This window comes from Phaseolus vulgaris, chromosome 9 (assembly GCF_000499845.2).
Source record: "Phaseolus vulgaris cultivar G19833 chromosome 9, P. vulgaris v2.0, whole genome shotgun sequence".
Taxonomy (NCBI): Eukaryota; Viridiplantae; Streptophyta; class Magnoliopsida; order Fabales; family Fabaceae; genus Phaseolus; species Phaseolus vulgaris.
The window spans coordinates 31,308,083-31,324,387 of record NC_023751.2 but is presented as its reverse complement, the minus strand read 5'-3'; the positions used below and the strand labels follow the sequence as shown (position 1 = coordinate 31,324,387).

The 16,305-nt window shown below is 34.0% G+C and overlaps 2 protein-coding genes across 3 annotated transcripts; one reads left to right on the top strand and one right to left on the bottom strand.

Moving 5' to 3' along the window:
• Positions 1-405: 405 nt before the first annotated feature.
• Positions 406-4,174, top strand: LOC137820880 (preprotein translocase subunit SECY, chloroplastic). 2 transcript variants are annotated; one of them, XM_068625180.1, is made up of 8 exons: positions 406-694; positions 1,219-1,376; positions 1,476-1,861; positions 2,089-2,388; positions 2,469-2,558; positions 2,700-2,823; positions 3,287-3,450; positions 3,704-4,174. In XM_068625180.1, the coding sequence occupies exons 1-8, from the start codon at positions 528-530 to the stop codon at positions 3,926-3,928; spliced, it is 1,614 nt and encodes a 537-aa protein (XP_068481281.1). In that variant the 5' UTR covers positions 406-527; the 3' UTR covers positions 3,929-4,174. The 2 variants fall into 2 exon arrangements, with proteins under 2 accessions (XP_068481281.1, XP_068481282.1); XM_068625181.1 differs by having other exon boundaries at positions 476-694; positions 1,222-1,376.
• Positions 4,175-6,860: 2,686 nt separating this feature from the next.
• On the bottom strand, positions 6,861-16,064 carry LOC137820294 (cyclic nucleotide-gated ion channel 17-like). The gene is made up of 7 exons (XM_068624284.1): positions 15,697-16,064; positions 14,938-15,463; positions 14,112-14,324; positions 13,638-13,939; positions 8,766-8,877; positions 8,209-8,445; positions 6,861-7,827 (listed from the first exon to the last, which is right to left on the bottom strand). The coding sequence occupies exons 1-7, from the start codon at positions 15,723-15,725 to the stop codon at positions 7,111-7,113; spliced, it is 2,136 nt and encodes a 711-aa protein (XP_068480385.1). The 5' UTR covers positions 15,726-16,064; the 3' UTR covers positions 6,861-7,110.
• Positions 16,065-16,305: the final 241 nt, after the last annotated feature.

Here is a 16,305-nt window from a genome sequence, read left to right as displayed (position 1 = left end):
TTTAAAAAGATACAGAAAAAAATATATCTAATGGACAGACTTATATTTCCCATGATGAGAAATATGGGGTTCCCATCGTAACCTTCACCATTAAAGTAATTGCTTATTAAAACAAAAGTATATTTTTGTTTTTTTAAAGATAAATAATCAATTTAATTCTTGAATGTCTGAAAAATGTTAAGTTAATTATTAACAAAAAAATTAATTTAATCCCTAAATTTGTAAACAATACAAAATTAATCCCTAAATATTATAGCTTAATAGTAAAATAGTTCCTGATTTAGTATCCAACGAATTTTTAAAATTATTTTTAATAACAAACAAGTCCTACCAAATTTAAGAATAAGACATTAAAGACTTTTTAAATATTGAGGGATAAATAAGGTTTTTCATTTTTTGGAGGGGAAAATTGATAGAAGCAAATTCGTTATTCATTTTTATTTAATTTTTTTATAAGGGGGTTGATATTTATTTTTGTTACGAGATTCCGTCTACGTTGGAGAAGTGAAGAGAGTTTGTGGATAATAATGTTGATAACTGTTAGGGAAGCTTCATGTTCTTCTCCCCTCAATTTCTGGCTTAATCGTTTCAAACCAAAACCTTCTAAACCATTCAAAACATCCATTTGCCAAGCCAGTTTCTCTGTCCAAAGAAGACCCACCCATTCATTGAATACTGGGTATCTCTCAACCAGGTATGCAACTTCCTCTACCCACTTTCATTGTTCTTTGTTTTTATGCTCAAGCACTCATTATGTTTGAATCCCTTCACCCAATTTTCATTCCAATTATTTCTACTTCAATGGGAACTCTTCAAAACACGTACTTGAACAATATGTGCTCCTTAATTTGTTTCCTTTTGGATAGGATTCAGTCATTATCTGTGTTTGGTTCAGAAGTACTAATTGCTTTTACCATTAACAACATGCATAAACTTATCCCTTGATCTGTAATGCTTCTTCGTTACTGTAACTTTTGGAGTGGAGAAAGCCAGTGGTGTGGGGGGTCACTAGCATATGTGAACTTTCCACTCCACTCAATGAATTAGACATTTGCTGTTTCTTGGACCAAATACTGTAGTGATTGTGAATGTGATTATTGGTCAGTTCAATTGTGTCTTCTACTCAATTTTAGAGAAATCTACAATCTTTTAATTTTCTTCCGCCTTGTTGTTGGTTGTAATTATTTTGTCACACACACGCTGTTTCAAACTCTGCAGCAGTGATGAAGCACACTTTGATCCCTTGGGTATTAACTCAGATTTACCTTCTACTCTGAATTCTACCTGGGAAAATCTGTTGTGCCTGTTTACACAAACATTTGAGAGTACTTCAAGTACAGAAAAGGGGAAACCTAACTCTTCACAAGGGGTGGCAGGTGACATTTTTCTCTGTATCTTATTGAACCTGAATTATGTGTTTTTTTATCTCCTAGCAATAGAGCATTGTTCATTTGATTATTATTTTGACATTGCAGCTGCAATAGAGGACAGTTCAATAGATTTTGGTGACTTTTTTAAAGGTCCACTTCCAGGGAAGTTTCTCAAACTTTTAGGGTTTCTTGCCTTGTCACGGCTCGGAGTTTACATACCCCTAGGTGGAGTTAATAGGGAGGCTTTTGTTGGAAATTTAGATCAGAACAGTTTATTAAGCACTTTGGACTCGTTCTCTGGTGGTGGTATTGGTAGACTCGGAGTATGTTCCCTTGGTATTGTTCCCTTCATCAATGCACAGATTGTTTTCCAGCTTCTTGCACAAATATATCCCAAATTGCAAGATCTTCAAAAGAAAGAGGGTGAGGCTGGAAGAAAGAAAATTCTACAGTACACTCGATATGCTTCAGTTGGATTTGCCATTGTGCAGGTCAGCAATTTGTGAAGTTTGTTTGGGAAAATTCTACAGTAGACAAAAAATAATATATATGTTGTGCACTAACTTTTTGCAAAAAATTAAAAAGGAATGTAACTATATGTTGGAAGGAGATTGTTTCCCGAAAATCCATGCTGTTTAATAACTTTTCCCTTATCCTAAGCCGTGCATATTACTAATTAGTTTTCTCTGAATTTTTGTGTATGTTCCTTTCACTACAGGCAATTGGCCAAGTTCTTTACCTACGTCCCTATGTCAATGACTTTTCTGTAGAGTGGGTTCTTTCTTCTGTAATCTTATTGACTCTTGGCTCTGTGTTTACAACATACATTGGGGAACGAATTACAGACCTAAAACTTGGGAATGGCACCTCTCTTTTGATATTCACAAACATTATATCCTACTTGCCAGCTTCTTTTGGTAGGACAATTGCACAAGCATTTAATGATGCTAACTACGTTGGACTTGCTACCATTATTGTGTCCTTCGTTTCTTTGGTAGTTGGTATTGTTTATGTTCAGGTAAATCTCATTCTCATTGTTATAATAAAATATCTATTTGAGCCAGCAAAGAGAAGTTGATCTCAAACAATGGCTTTCAGGAAGCAGAGAGAAAAATCCCTATTAACTATGCTTCTAGATACACCAGCAGAAGCACTGGAGTTGAAAAGTCTGCTTACCTACCATTTAAGGTCCTCTCTCCACTTCACCAATTTCTAGTTTTATCTTTTGTTAAAGTTGTCTCTTCCATCTATTTATTTTCATGTATTAACTATTCATGTAATTTATTAAATCAAACTTCAAATTTGAGCATGTAAATCTTCTACTGTCAGGTTAATAGTTCTGGAGTAATGCCTATCATCTTTTCTACGTCGTCATTAGCTCTTCCTGGTACTTTAGCACGCTTCACTGGTTTAACTGCTTTAAAGAAGGCTGCAGTGGCATTAAATCCAGGAGGTAATTCGCCGTTTCTGCATGATAGTTTTCAACAGATAGAATGGAAAGATTTAGAAGAAAAAATAAGGCAATGAGCCTTTGTTAAAGTGTCTATTGCTCAGTGTAACCATGAAATAAATGAGGTATTCGAGAGACCTCTCCTCTCCTAACACCCCTTTTAACTGTCTAAGTACCACCCCTTTTACTCCTACTTACAGCTGTATTTCCCCTCTATAAGCCACCACATATACTCTCTTAATCACTGTTCTCCTGTCACTGCACTAGATTTATATTAAGACTGTTGCCTGAAATGCCTTGCCCTGACATTCCGTGTTGATCTTGTGTATTTGACAAATATATAATGCAAACACTGGCATTGTTGTTGCCATACATTGTTGAAATGAATTTCAATTATGCTTTTTTGTCCTTAAAAGTTGTTTCTTTATAAATTGATGTTTTTTACTTAACTGGATATTTGTTGTAGGTTCCTTCTACCTTCCATTTAACATACTTTTGATAGCCTTCTTCAACTATTATTACACTTTCCTACAACTGGACCCTGATGATGTGAGTGAACAACTGAAACGACAAGGTGCTTCAATTCCACTTGTCAGACCAGGCAGAAGTACAGCTACATTTATCAAAACTGTAATTTCTTCCTTTTCTAGTTTTGCATTCCATGATTTCCTTCTGATTATAACCTGTCTTTGTTCTCTTAAAAATATATTATATACCAATATACGCTAGTATGCCTTTAGGTTTCAAGTTTTGCTGATTTGATGAAAGTTCAAAACTGTCAGGATTGTGATATCTTGTTGTGAATTGAGGTTTTGAAAATTCAATCAACATTCTAGCTTGAACTCAAAATAAGTGACTTCATTGGTTTTCTCCCTTGGTGCAGGTTCTTGGTAGAATTTCAGTTCTGGGTTCAACATTTTTGGCTATCTTGGCTGCTGGTCCAGCAGTTGTAGAACAGATCACTCACTTGACTGCATTTCGGGGATTTGCAGGAACATCTGTTCTTATTCTTGTTGGTTGTGCAACAGACACGGCAAGAAAAGTTCAAGCTGAGATTATATCCCAAAAGTACAAGAACATAGAGTTCTATGATGTTGATAAATATTGACCGTCAAAAAGATTATTTACAAAACTAGACAAATGCTGCTACATAATTCTCCCGAGGAAATGCTGCTAAAAGCCTCCCGCTGTACTGCAGTGTAACTTCACATTTTGTATCGGCCTGTAAATAATGTAGAGCGGCGATTTGCTTTATTTGTAGTTGAAATGATTGCTCGAAAAATCAATCCGCTTTGGTGGTTTTGTGTAGCATGTAACAACTGGTTATAGCAATTAATTAACGTTATTCTTGGCATTCTATTAGCACTTATTCTTGGCATTCTATTAGCACGCAATCAGGTTGTCGTCAAATTAAGGTCTACGAGTAGCATTCAAAATGCAATAAAACAACGTTTTCACCCTGCCCCTTTTTCACCCTTTTAACTATTAGAACCATCAAACAGGGTTTGATCATTACTTTGCACAATCTATATATATAACAATTGAGGGAGCACAAATATGTTTAGACAAGTGTCACAACCTTAAATTTTTGGAAAAAAAAAATTCAAAAACATTTTTTACCACTAAGGGAATTGTTTTCGGGTGTCACTCTCAGGGTACATCATCATGATTCTCTAAATGCACGACACGTGGCGCATAAAAAATTAACCACGTCTCCCATCCCATATTCACCTTTTCACTCTGACCCTCTACATTCCTTCTCTCTCCGACTCTCTGCACACCACTTCTCTCACTCTCTTCATTCCCTCCCCACACTAAACCCTTACTTTCTCTATTCCCTCCAAAACTCTAAGCTTTCTCTCTTCTACTTTCCCCTTCTCTTTCACCGATTTAGCAATTGCACACCTTTTGCTCATTGCCTTACCACCACTACAAATCTCTTCTTTAAGGTATTTTTCACTTGGCGTGATTTTTGAATTTTAAAATTTTGAAATGGTTATCAAGATTGGTTTTTGAGAATATATAGGTGCAAAGACCCATTCATATCTCATTTCCTCTTTTCATTTGTCGAAGAACAGGTGATTCTTTAATCATTTCTTTTCATTTTTGTTGGGTTTTGATGTATTTTTTATTCGCAAATGATGATTTTTATTCTATGTTTCTTATGCTTTTCGTTGTTTTTGGGGTTTCTCATTAAAGTTTCAAACTTTGATCTGCTCCGAACATAAAATGTGAGACTTTTATCATTTCTTTCAATTTTTTGGTGCATTTTCTGCCGTTTTATTTATGTTTCTTATGTTCTTCGCTATTCTTAGGGTTTCTCATTAAAGTTTCGAACTTTGATTTGCTCCGAACACAAAATGTGAGACTTTTATCATTTCTTTCAATTTTTTTGGGCATTTTCTGTCATTTTATTTATGTTCGTGATTCTATGTTTCTTATGCTTTTCGTTGTTCTTGGGGTTTTTCATTAAAGTTTTGAACTTTGAACTGCTCCGAACATAAAAGGTGAGACTTTTATCATTTTCAATTTTTTGGTGCATTTTTTGTCGTTTTATTTATGTTTGTCGTTTTATGTTTCTTATGTTTTTCGCTGTTCTTGGAGTTTCTCATTAAAGTTTCAAACTTTGATATGCTCCGAACATAAAAGGTGATTCTTTTATCATTAATTTTCATTTTGTGGTGCATTTTCTATCGTTTTATTTATGTTTATGGTTCTATGTTTCTTACGTTTTGAGTTGTTCTTAGTTGCTTGCTTTTTTGGGTTTTCTGATCAAAGTTACTTGTTTTTTTTCTTTTCTGATCAATGTTTCTTGTGTTTATTGTTTTTGTCCATTGTTCTTTTCATTTTTTGCATTTTTTTCTATTTTGTTCAGTGTTTCTTGCATTTAGCTTTTTTGTCCATTTTGTTCATCTCATTCTTTTCATTTTTTGCAGTTTGTTTTCTTTTTAGTGTTTCTTGCATTTACCTTTTCTGCCCATTTTGTTCATTTCATTCTTTTCGTTTTCTGCAGTTTGTTTTCTTATCTGTTTAATGTTTCTTACATTTATCTTTTCTGTTCATTAAGTTCATCTCATTAACGGTTTGTTTTTTGCAATCTAATGTTCCTTTTATCTTCATCTAATTTGTTCATTTGATCCAAATTTGAAAGTTTATTTTGTTGGAATCTGTTTATGTTTCCATAACTAATTACGTGTAATAATGGTTTATTGTTTGTCACTCCCTATGTATTCATTATTACATTCATTAAGTCTTACTACTAAGTGTCATTTCACAACATTTTTTCAAAGTTGGATCTTATAATATCACTTCATTTTTCTGACCTTAGTAATTAATAATATATTATATAACTTAGTAAAATATTCTATTTGTAAATAAGCAGAAGTAAACGTGCATGTGTATTTCTTCGATGAAAAAGACAAATTATTAAAATTATTAAAGTGTTGCTTATAGAAATAGGATTAATTACATGTCTTTTAGCAATTTATTATTTAATAAGAAATTTATTATTTAATAGTGTACAATTTAAATTTAATGTAATTTCTATGTAATTTGTATTTGTTTTCTTTGTTATTTTAACTTTAAAATGTGGTGTATCTTATATTTTACAATGTTTACCTTCTTCATTTCTTTGTAAAACTTTTTGAAACTAATTCATAGTATTTTTTTAAATCATAAATTAAATCAAAAAAAAAAATAACAAATTTATTGGCTTTGATTTTCATTCCATATGATTTTATGAACAAAATATAAATTATAGTATTGACAAATTAATGAATAAAATGAAATAATATTGATAATTAAATGGAAACTTAACATGAATTATACAATAAATTATTAATTTGAAAAAGGTATTTATATATTTTTATTAATGTCAATTGAATTATTAAAAACTTTGTCTTTCTTAGACAAAATCTAAAATTATTAAATAAAATTATTTAATAAAAGTACAACTTTGATAATCAACATAAATAATAAAAATAAAGAACTTTGTTAAAAAAAACCCAAAAAATACCATAAAAAAACAGTACAAAAAACAGTACAAAAAATTATTAATATAATAATAATACTTCATAAATAATTATACATGTATAGTAGTAATACATTACAGCCATTCGCTGAGCATAACCTTGTATCCCCCTTTGTATCTTACTCGTTAAAATACATCATCTACCAGCAAGGGTCTTTATGCAGAGAGGGATATGCCGGATTTGTGACCTACAGATTCATTATCCACACGGAAATATGTAGGTTGCCACTGAATCTGAAAACATATGCCACTAAGTGTAACTAATCCTCATCGGCTTCAGTGGAAAAGTCGGGTTCTTCGGGCTTGGGTAACTTAGGCATGTCATCTTTAATCTTCAAGGCTCCTCTTCGTGTATTAGCAGCAAATCTGGAAGCAAGAATTGTTGCCCCAAGGTTCAATTTAGCCTGAGCTGTCTTTGAACTGGCAGAATAGTCCTCATGTTCTCTCTCGCTAGCTACTGTCTCATCTAAAGGAATGGATTCCCTCAAACCGATGTCTTTCATAGATATCCTTTTCTTGTATCGCCGCCAAGCAGCCTGTATAAAGCAGGCTGCCCAAGTCCTCCAATGGTGGGAATAAAATCGAAAAGTGTGCTGCAGTTTCTTACTGTGAAGCCGCCTAAATTGATTGGCAACAAACTTGAGGTCTTCAGCCCGAAGAGCAAAAGCCTCAACCTCACTAAGGGCTTTAACTGTTCTGGTTGAAGAAGGCAAATTAATGGTTGATTTTGGGAGTAATGCCCAAGAAAGTAGTTCCTCGCCACAAAAATCTCCAGGTCTCAATATGATTGAGTTGAAGAAACCAGTCCGGCCACCATTTGTAGTACAACTATCCAGTCTACCTCTAATGATAAAAAGCATTTCACTGACGGGGTCACCCTCACGAACAATGTAGGTGCCTTGAGTGCTCAGAGACGATACCAGCCGCTCACATATTGCATCCAGAAGCTGATCATCCATCTGTGAGAAGAAGGGAACCTGAAAACAAAGGAATTTGTTTAAATGCTTTATAATAGAGTAAATGTTTATACTTATTAACATTTTGCGTTCATTGGCATCGATGAGAATCAATCTCTCAATCCAACTTCTATTCTATTCTATAATAAGAAGCCTACTTGCTAATGACAAACTCTGACACAAGATAATTCGAACTAACGATGTACCTAATGCAAATCTTCAAGACAGTAAAGCCTTTTGTGAAAAATTTACGCATCACAGCTTCTACTAAAGGTAATCATAAAATACGATCTTGTGATAGAACTAGAAGAAACAATCAACAATGGTCTATAATATGCTTCAAACTGTGGACATGAGCACAGAAAGATTTGTAGAAACTAAAACAGTCAGCAGAAATCATACTCTTCTAACAAGGTCTAAGCACAGGTGCCTTTGAATATCACGGCTAAGATCAGCAGGTAGTGCACGTAGAATGGTTTCCTCGTCAACTCCGCGAGTAGCAAGCCATTTATATTGAACAAATCTTCTAACACGACTTCTCAAATCTTCAGGGAGTTGCCGATGCCTCATCCACTCTTCTGTGTCTCTTCGCTTAAGCCTCCACTCCTCAAGTCGTATAGTAATAGATTGCAAATATGTCTAGCCAAAGAAACAACCTCAATGCGGAATCAAATTAAACAAACAAACAAAAACTAGACACTGCACATTATATTAGTCTATAGTAGATTGCAAATTATTCTAATAAAGTCTAACACAGATTATTTGGCCTTGTGTTTCGTAGCACAACATATCCCTCTTTGTTAAAAAAAACAATGTTTGCAAAAATCCTAACAAATCAAGAAAATTTTAATTCTTTTCCACTCTATACCTGAAATAGGTGACAGGTGAAATTTGTTTTAAATTCTTGATAATTTAGACATTAATTGTTTGTACACGGAAAACAAATTATATGCAAATACCTGCATGTTCCCAATCAAATGGGAAAATAATACAAGACCTAAGATGGCAATGACAATAGCGAATGATGTTTCTCCAATAAACGTGCTAGTATCTAGGTTCTGTCCATAAGAACTGCAACAAAGCCAAAAGAATTAAGAAATTAGCATAAAAAACAATATCATTTATCTCTAAAATATTAAAATTAAGACATAACAAACTCCCTCCCAGTGCTACATACAATTATAGTTATTTTATTCGTATACATTACATATAAGAGCATTTTTCATCCCTTTACTAACTTAAATGTTAGACCTAGACATCTGAGAAGATCTTAGACATCTTATCAAGAAAGTTTAGGCTTATAAAGAAATAGTGTCTTATAAGAGCTTAAAAGCTTAGGCTTCTATCATCTTATATGCCAAATTTGTAAGGATGGGTAAGGCCTCAATCATAAGATAGGATGGGTAAGGCCTTAATATGGTATAGAGTCATTTAGAGTCTATCCTAGTGAGAGTTTGTTGGACTTATCAGGTCACCCACTATTAAGCCGTTATCGACCACCCATAATATATAGTCACATGCATGCATTGGCGAGTCTCGATGTGAAGGGGGTGTAGGAGATCTTACATCAACTAGAGATAAGGAAATTTCATAGTATATAAGTGGATGCAAACCTCACCTTATAAGCCGGTTTTATAAGGTTGAGTTAAGCTTAGCAATCCTATCTTCCATGTTGAGAGATAGAGAAATCACACTAGTTGAGGAAGGGCAAGGGAAAATATTATATGTGGAGTACTTATTTTATACTTTTGAAAATAGTTTGACTTTACAACTTTTAAATAATATCAAAGTTTTTTTTAAAAAGGTAGCCTTTAGCTTTAAAGGAGCTTTTAAGCTAAAAAAATGAAAACTTCCAAACAGCTTCTACTTTATTTTTTTAAGTTTAAAGTGGATTTTAAGAGAGAAAAAAGTTGAACTAAAAATACATCCTATAAAGCTTGACTTCTACTTGTAGTGTGCAGTGTTGTTAAAATATTACGTGTGGATTACTTATTTTATAAATTTTAAAACAGTTTGACTTTACTAGTTTTAAATAAAATCAAAGTTAAAAAAATAAATAGTAGGCATTAGATTTAAAGCTTTTAAGCTAAAAAAATGAAAACTGTCATACAGCTACTTTATTCTTAAGGCTCTTATTTCAAGCTTTTAAGTTTAAAGTGCCTTTTAAGTGGAAAAAAAAACAAAGGTTGGGCTAAAAATAACCTATAAAGCTTGACTTGCACTTGTGGTGTGTAGTGTAACTAAAATCAACTCGCAAACTCACACAACCCTACAAGTACGGAGAATGCCACAAGCTGGTGTGGATGGTGAATCGGGTGAGGCTTGGATCACTACTAGATTGCACTGATACTCATTGAGTCAAGGGATTGTGCGCTGCGTTGATCCTTCCTCTTGTGAAGCTATGGTTCAACAGCCTATTGTGGGCAAAAAAAAAGACCTGACCCGACTGAAAAAATAAAGTCCAACACATGTCCCTTATGTTCTGCTAGGGTTCCCATTGCAATTCCGAAATGAAGGAGACCCACAAGTCGACGACAAACTCACCTCTTGACGTTGACATTATTTTTGTTTATGAAAGTTGCCATCACTGACAACCATTGAAGCATTCACACAAAACTTCATTGTTCTCGGCATCGCAACAATCACGAGTCACGACCATTGTTGTTGGTGTTGCCTTCAAAGTCACTGGCATTGCCTTCACAATCGCTATTTTGGTTGCTCTCTCTTCTACTCGCTATTTGTTTTCATCATTTTTTTTGTTAGTCCGCTTGCTTCTTTTGTTGTTCTACTCGCTTCTTCCATTCTTGTTGGAGTTCTCTATTCTGTTTAGAATCTGAAGGGGAAAAATGGCATTAGCTGAAGGTGGTTCAAGTCTTGCTCCTAAAAGAGGAAATGGATTTGGAGCAAGGAATACATGGAGTCATTGTGTTTCAATTGGTGGGAAAGCAAGAAATGTGAAATGTAAATATTGTGAGAAAGTATTAACATGTGGAATTTATTGATTGAAGCGTCATCTAATAGGAACTTAAAAAGATGTAGGAGGATGTATAACAGTTCCTAAAGATGTTAAAAACTTAATGTTGGATGTGGTTTATCAGCTGCACCAAAATTTTATTGAAAAATCAAGATGCAAAGAATTTGAATGGGGGAGTCGTAGTATGGGTGATTCTGAAAAATGCTGGAGAAAGACTAAGGCAAGAAGAAGAGAGTAATGACTCATCAAGTATTTTCGAGAAAATGGGTAGTCAAACTCCTATCAATGTTATTTTCAAGAGAAGCGAGAGAGGGGATGCATGCCAAGAAATTGCTCTATTTTTCTACAACAATGGTATTCCATTTAATGTAGCAAAGAGTGTAGAGTTTAAGAGGATCCTTGAGTTGGTCGCCAAACATGGTGTCAGATTTAAGCCACTAACATACCATGAAATTAGGGTGAAATATTTAAAGCAACAGGTTGAAAAGACCAATTAGATTTTGGAAGAACATAAATGGTTTTGGAAAAATATGGATGCACAATAATGACAGATTCATGAACTGGTAGAAGGAGAAGGACAATACTTAATTTCCTGGCAAATGGTCCAGGGATGGTCTTTTTGAAATTTATTGATGCTTCTGAGATATGTAAGACAACTAACAAAATTTGCAAGAGAATGTAAACCAAATTCTAACTGATAATGCAACAAACTACAAGGAAACTAGAGACTTGATAATGCAAAAGAGACAAAATTGGATGTCTTGCGCTTCCCGTTATATTGATTGAATGTTGGAATATTTTGGGAAGAAAATACCACTCCACCATGAGACAATAGCGAATGGCAAGAAAATCACAACCAACCTACTACATCTATTCAAGAACTGATCTAATTTCCTCGTTGCACAAATTTAACAAAGGGCAACTTTGATAAGACTAGTCAATGCTCATTTTGTCAGTTCTTATTTGACTTTGGGATGCTTGAATGAAAATAAATGATCGCTTATTAGGATGTTCACATCCAACGTGTGACAATCTAGACAATTTGTAAAGACTAGAGATGGAAGGCTTTTGGAAAATTTGATATTAGATAAGGGAGTTTGGAAAAAATATTTTTTATTCCATGAGGGATGCTCTTCCCTTGCGCATGGTGGATTCACATGAGAAACCAACCATGTGATTTATTTATGAAGAAATGGATATTACTAAAGAGAAGATACAAAATCAAATGTGAGACAATCAATTGCATAGGCCATTGCATGTTGGAGGATATTATCCCATGTTGCACCATAATGTTGAGTTTAAAGCTAATTATGAAGTGAAGCAAGGAATGTATGACGGTTTAGACATGTTGGTGGGAGACATTGATGAGATCGGTAAGATTGATGCTCAGATTGGGAGTTTCAAGAGCATATTTTGATATTTTGGTAGTCTAATTGCTCAAAATGCACTCAAAATCAAAACTCCAGCAGAATGGTGGGCTTGTAGTTCATCTGATTGTGAGCATAATTGGAGTGCTTTTCAGAGGATATGAATTTAAATTTATGGAATTGATTTTATAATTATTTACCTATACCATCTAGTAGGCTAGTATGATGTGTTACTTAATTTTATAATTATTTTGGTTCACACCAAGAAGAGAAATTGTTTACGGAAAAAGTCCATGAATGATGTGGCGTTTGTGATGACTAAATCAAGATTGAACAAGAAGGATGTTAGCAAAACAAATTACTATAAATTTGATGATCTTGCTTATGATGATCAATGGACTATGGAGGAGAAGATGCAGATGTTGGTGGTGGCGATGTTGCACCTATGGATAATTTGGAGGTTCCTCCAATTGCTAATAATGATGAAGGTCATGGAGATGACACTAATGAAAATGAAGATAATGTGGAGCAGGATGACTATTCTGTGTTTTAATATGAATGATTTCCTTGGATAGTTTGTTTTTATTTAACATCTGTCAATTTATTATCCGATTTATTTGAGTACTTTTATCAATTTTTAATCTATTTTGAGTTGTTTTATGTATTGGATATTACTACTTAGGACTTGTTATAAGTTATTTTTGTCATCTATATTATTTTTAGTGCATGCCCAAGTCTACGAATATAATTCTTCGTATACTCATAACTCTTACAAGTCGAGTTATGATTTGTTATCTCCCTTTCCAATCCTCTTACGATCCTCAAGTTTGACAACATTGGTGGTGTGACAGAAATTGACAATAGAATTCAGTTTCATAGAGTTTATTAGACTAAAAGGAGAGCTCAATGAGCTTTTATAGTGATGAAAGAAAGATCAAAGCCTAAGCAACTCCAAAAAAATATTCTCTACCCAGCTATATGCCTGCCAAACAAACCACAATGTTCATTTCCCCCACTCCTAAATACTCATTTGCTATCACGTGCCATTTACCTGCAACCTCATCTAACTAACTCATTCCAGGGCCATTCGTATTCCTTCACAGAATGGACATTCCATATTGTGAGCACTTTTAGTTACTGGTCCAGTATATGGACCTATTCATTCAGTATATCCTTTACCAGTTGGCCTAGAACCATATCATGGAGCTACATCAATACCTAAACTAGATTATTACTATAAAAGTTATTTAGAGATTTGGATTATAAAACACGTCTAATATGAATATGAAATAATTTAACATTTTTTAGAGCATTGACAACCTCTTTTCTCTCCTCCATCTTAAACCTTATAATTTTTACATCAGCATTGCAGTCAGCATCATCTTGAGATGAGGTAAATCTCAAGGTGAACTATTTCAACAAAACATTAATTAATCATATGCACCAATTATAAAATCAATTTTCAGTACTCATGGAAATACAAGTCATACCTTAATTGCTGCAATCCCCACCATAAACAATAAAGGTATTTTGGAATGAAGACTGAAGAAACAACATGTTTCTTTACTGCATTTTCAAATATTCCAAACTTGAAATTAATATCATTATTACTGGGATCACAGCTGCTAAACACATTTGTACTATTCGCCCATATCTTGCGCAGCTCAGCATTTAAAGAACTGCAGTCCAGGTAGCCAAAGCAATTTTCAGGATTTTGTTCCTTTTTGCAAAAGGATTTCAAACAAGTAGTGTATCGGTCCACAGATAGAAGATACCAAGATGCCCCTAAAACCTGCAATAACAAAAATAGAAGCATATACTGTTAATTTCTTTTAACAGAAAACTAGACTTGAGTCAATAAGATTCAGACTTCAAAGAGTTCATATGTGTAGGTGGGTGGATATGTGTGTTTGAGAGAGAGAGAATTTAAAAATAGAATCATAAAACCAATCAAAACGTCATACATGGCTAGCTAACATATACAGTAGCAAGTTATATGCAGCTCCTGCCCAAGCAGTCTTTGTAACCACTCCTGTTGCTTTGATTATTTGAGAACTTAATGGAAAAATCAAATATAATCTTGGAACATACTGGAGCAAAACAATCAATGCAAGCGCATTATTCTTGTGATCAGTTTGAGGGCTTCTTGTTGCTGGGATAATAAACCAGATGACCATCTGAAAGAGAAAAAAGTTTAATCAGCTATCTACATACCTCACCTGCAAAATACTTCAAAAATGTAAACCAACTAAACTGCTATGTTTGCATAACTTAAGTATTTGCAATATCACGGACTGCCCTCAAATTGGACATATTAGTATACCATGTTTTAGACTCTTTCCATTAAATTTCATTTTGGCGGTGTATATGCATCACTTAAAGCAATAATATAAGAATCTAGATCTTACATTACAAAAAATGGGCCACCTAAAGTGGTCAAGTGGTGGAAGATAAGAAAGAACCCTTTTAGTGACAAACCTGCTTAATTGATTCATGACCTTAGTTCTGTATGTTGGCCCAGAATGGAAAAGGGAGAATCTCCAATACAGTTAGCTTTATTTATTACATTATTATAATATAGTGGTTATCGTACCATGCCCAAAATTAGAAATTTACAATGAACTCAAAATCTCGTACATTTACCGTAAAGATAATTTTTCCGACTAAATATTTTTCTAGATTATCTTTATCACTATTTTTATGGCACAAATCAAAATCAACAACCAGAGAAGTTTGCAGTAAAGTTATATGATGTAAAAGATCAAGTAGTGCCACACTAGAAAAACACACCTGAGGTAGAGGGAGTGTGGCAATAAAATCAATGAAGAAATCAGATCTGATATATCTTCTTGCAATCTTCTTTGGGTCCATGACAAGCTCCCCCCTGCCAAATACCCGTGAGCTTGGTGCCACATATGCTGTCCTGAACTTAATTATCAGGTGCAACAGGTAGAAGAGGTCAGCAATAGTGCGCAGAAAGGTCACAACAATGCGCAATGTTAAGTCTGTCCTTACACATGAAGACCCTGTATTTTCTATCACACTAGGCAAATAAAAGTACAACGGATCAACAAAAAGAGCCACCAAGCATGAAACTATGAAGACCCGGTTCCATTTCAACACAATCTCACTACCAGGGTCAAGTATTCTTTTGCGCCACGGCTCGTGGTCCTCCGGGAATACCTTGGATCCGCTAATTCTAAATGTTTCACCAATTCTATTCTTGCCCAATGGCAGCAAATTGCTAGGCTTAAGCCCTGGAGACTCAGTTGCTCCCCACAGTGGTTTTTTCTGCTTTTTGCCATCCGAGTAGAACCTAAAACGTAAAATTCTTAGATCATACATCACAATGTTCTCAAATGAAAAGAAATTCAGAAAATTAAAATTGTTTAAGAAACAAAATTTTATTCATTTAAAGTGAAGGAACGAGTTTGAATAGTACAGAGCAAGGCCCAAATAAAAAAAATAAATTTTTTTTAGTTAAAATTCACGCATTGAAAGCTTGAAGCTCTAGCAACCAATCGAAGGAGTCGTAACAAATTAAGATACCTGACAAGCTTTCCCTTTTTCAATTCCATGGGAATGAGGAAGCTGGAACTGTGTCCTTTAAAACCCTAACATGGAATCAGAATCGGAATCAGAGGTCCAACAGACTGGGATCTTACACTGAAACCGCAAACTCAGACTTCAATTCACAATTAGTCAACAATTGTTGACTAGAGATTGAACGTTGGTAAAGGAACGTGTTAATAATACTGAGACCAAACGTCGTCGTCGTGACCCCATTCTACTGAATTTTGTCGAAATACCACAGCCGCTAAACTAGGCTTTGTCTAAGGTGAAGTCCCCTTTTGAGGGGTTTCTTTGAACAGAGTGGTGCAATTTTGGTTCATAATTATTAAAATGGATAATTTTATAGCTGAAATAAGTATAAGGTGATTAATATATATGAATAACTTTTATTTCAAGTATTAAGTTATAAATTGAACTTATTTTTCTAATTATTTTTTGTTAGTGTTTACATGTTAGTCAAATTGAAATATGATCCTGTTAAAAAGTATGTGTTATTTTTATTATTTGTATTCATAGCGTATCTCATCATACCATAAAAATATATTGGTTGTCACTATATAAAAAAAACTTCAGAGATAAAATATT

Bases quoted from the DNA above. Each gene is read 5' to 3' on its own strand.
- LOC137820880 (XM_068625180.1), top strand. From the start codon at position 528: ATGTTGATAACTGTTAGGGAAGCTTCATGTTCTTCTCCCCTCAATTTC. The intron at 1,377-1,475 runs GTGACATTTTTC...TTGACATTGCAG, and splicing joins CTCTTCACAAGGGGTGGCAG to CTGCAATAGAGGACAGTTCA. The intron at 3,451-3,703 runs GTAATTTCTTCC...CCCTTGGTGCAG, and splicing joins CAGCTACATTTATCAAAACT to GTTCTTGGTAGAATTTCAGT.
- LOC137820294 (XM_068624284.1), bottom strand. From the start codon at position 15,725: ATGGAATTGAAAAAGGGAAAGCTTGTCAG. The intron at 15,464-15,696 runs GTATCTTAATTT...TTTACGTTTTAG, and splicing joins AAAAAGGGAAAGCTTGTCAG to GTTCTACTCGGATGGCAAAA. The intron at 7,828-8,208 runs GTATGATTTCTG...CTTTGTTTTCAG, and splicing joins GCTTAGACCTTGTTAGAAGA to GTTCCCTTCTTCTCACAGAT.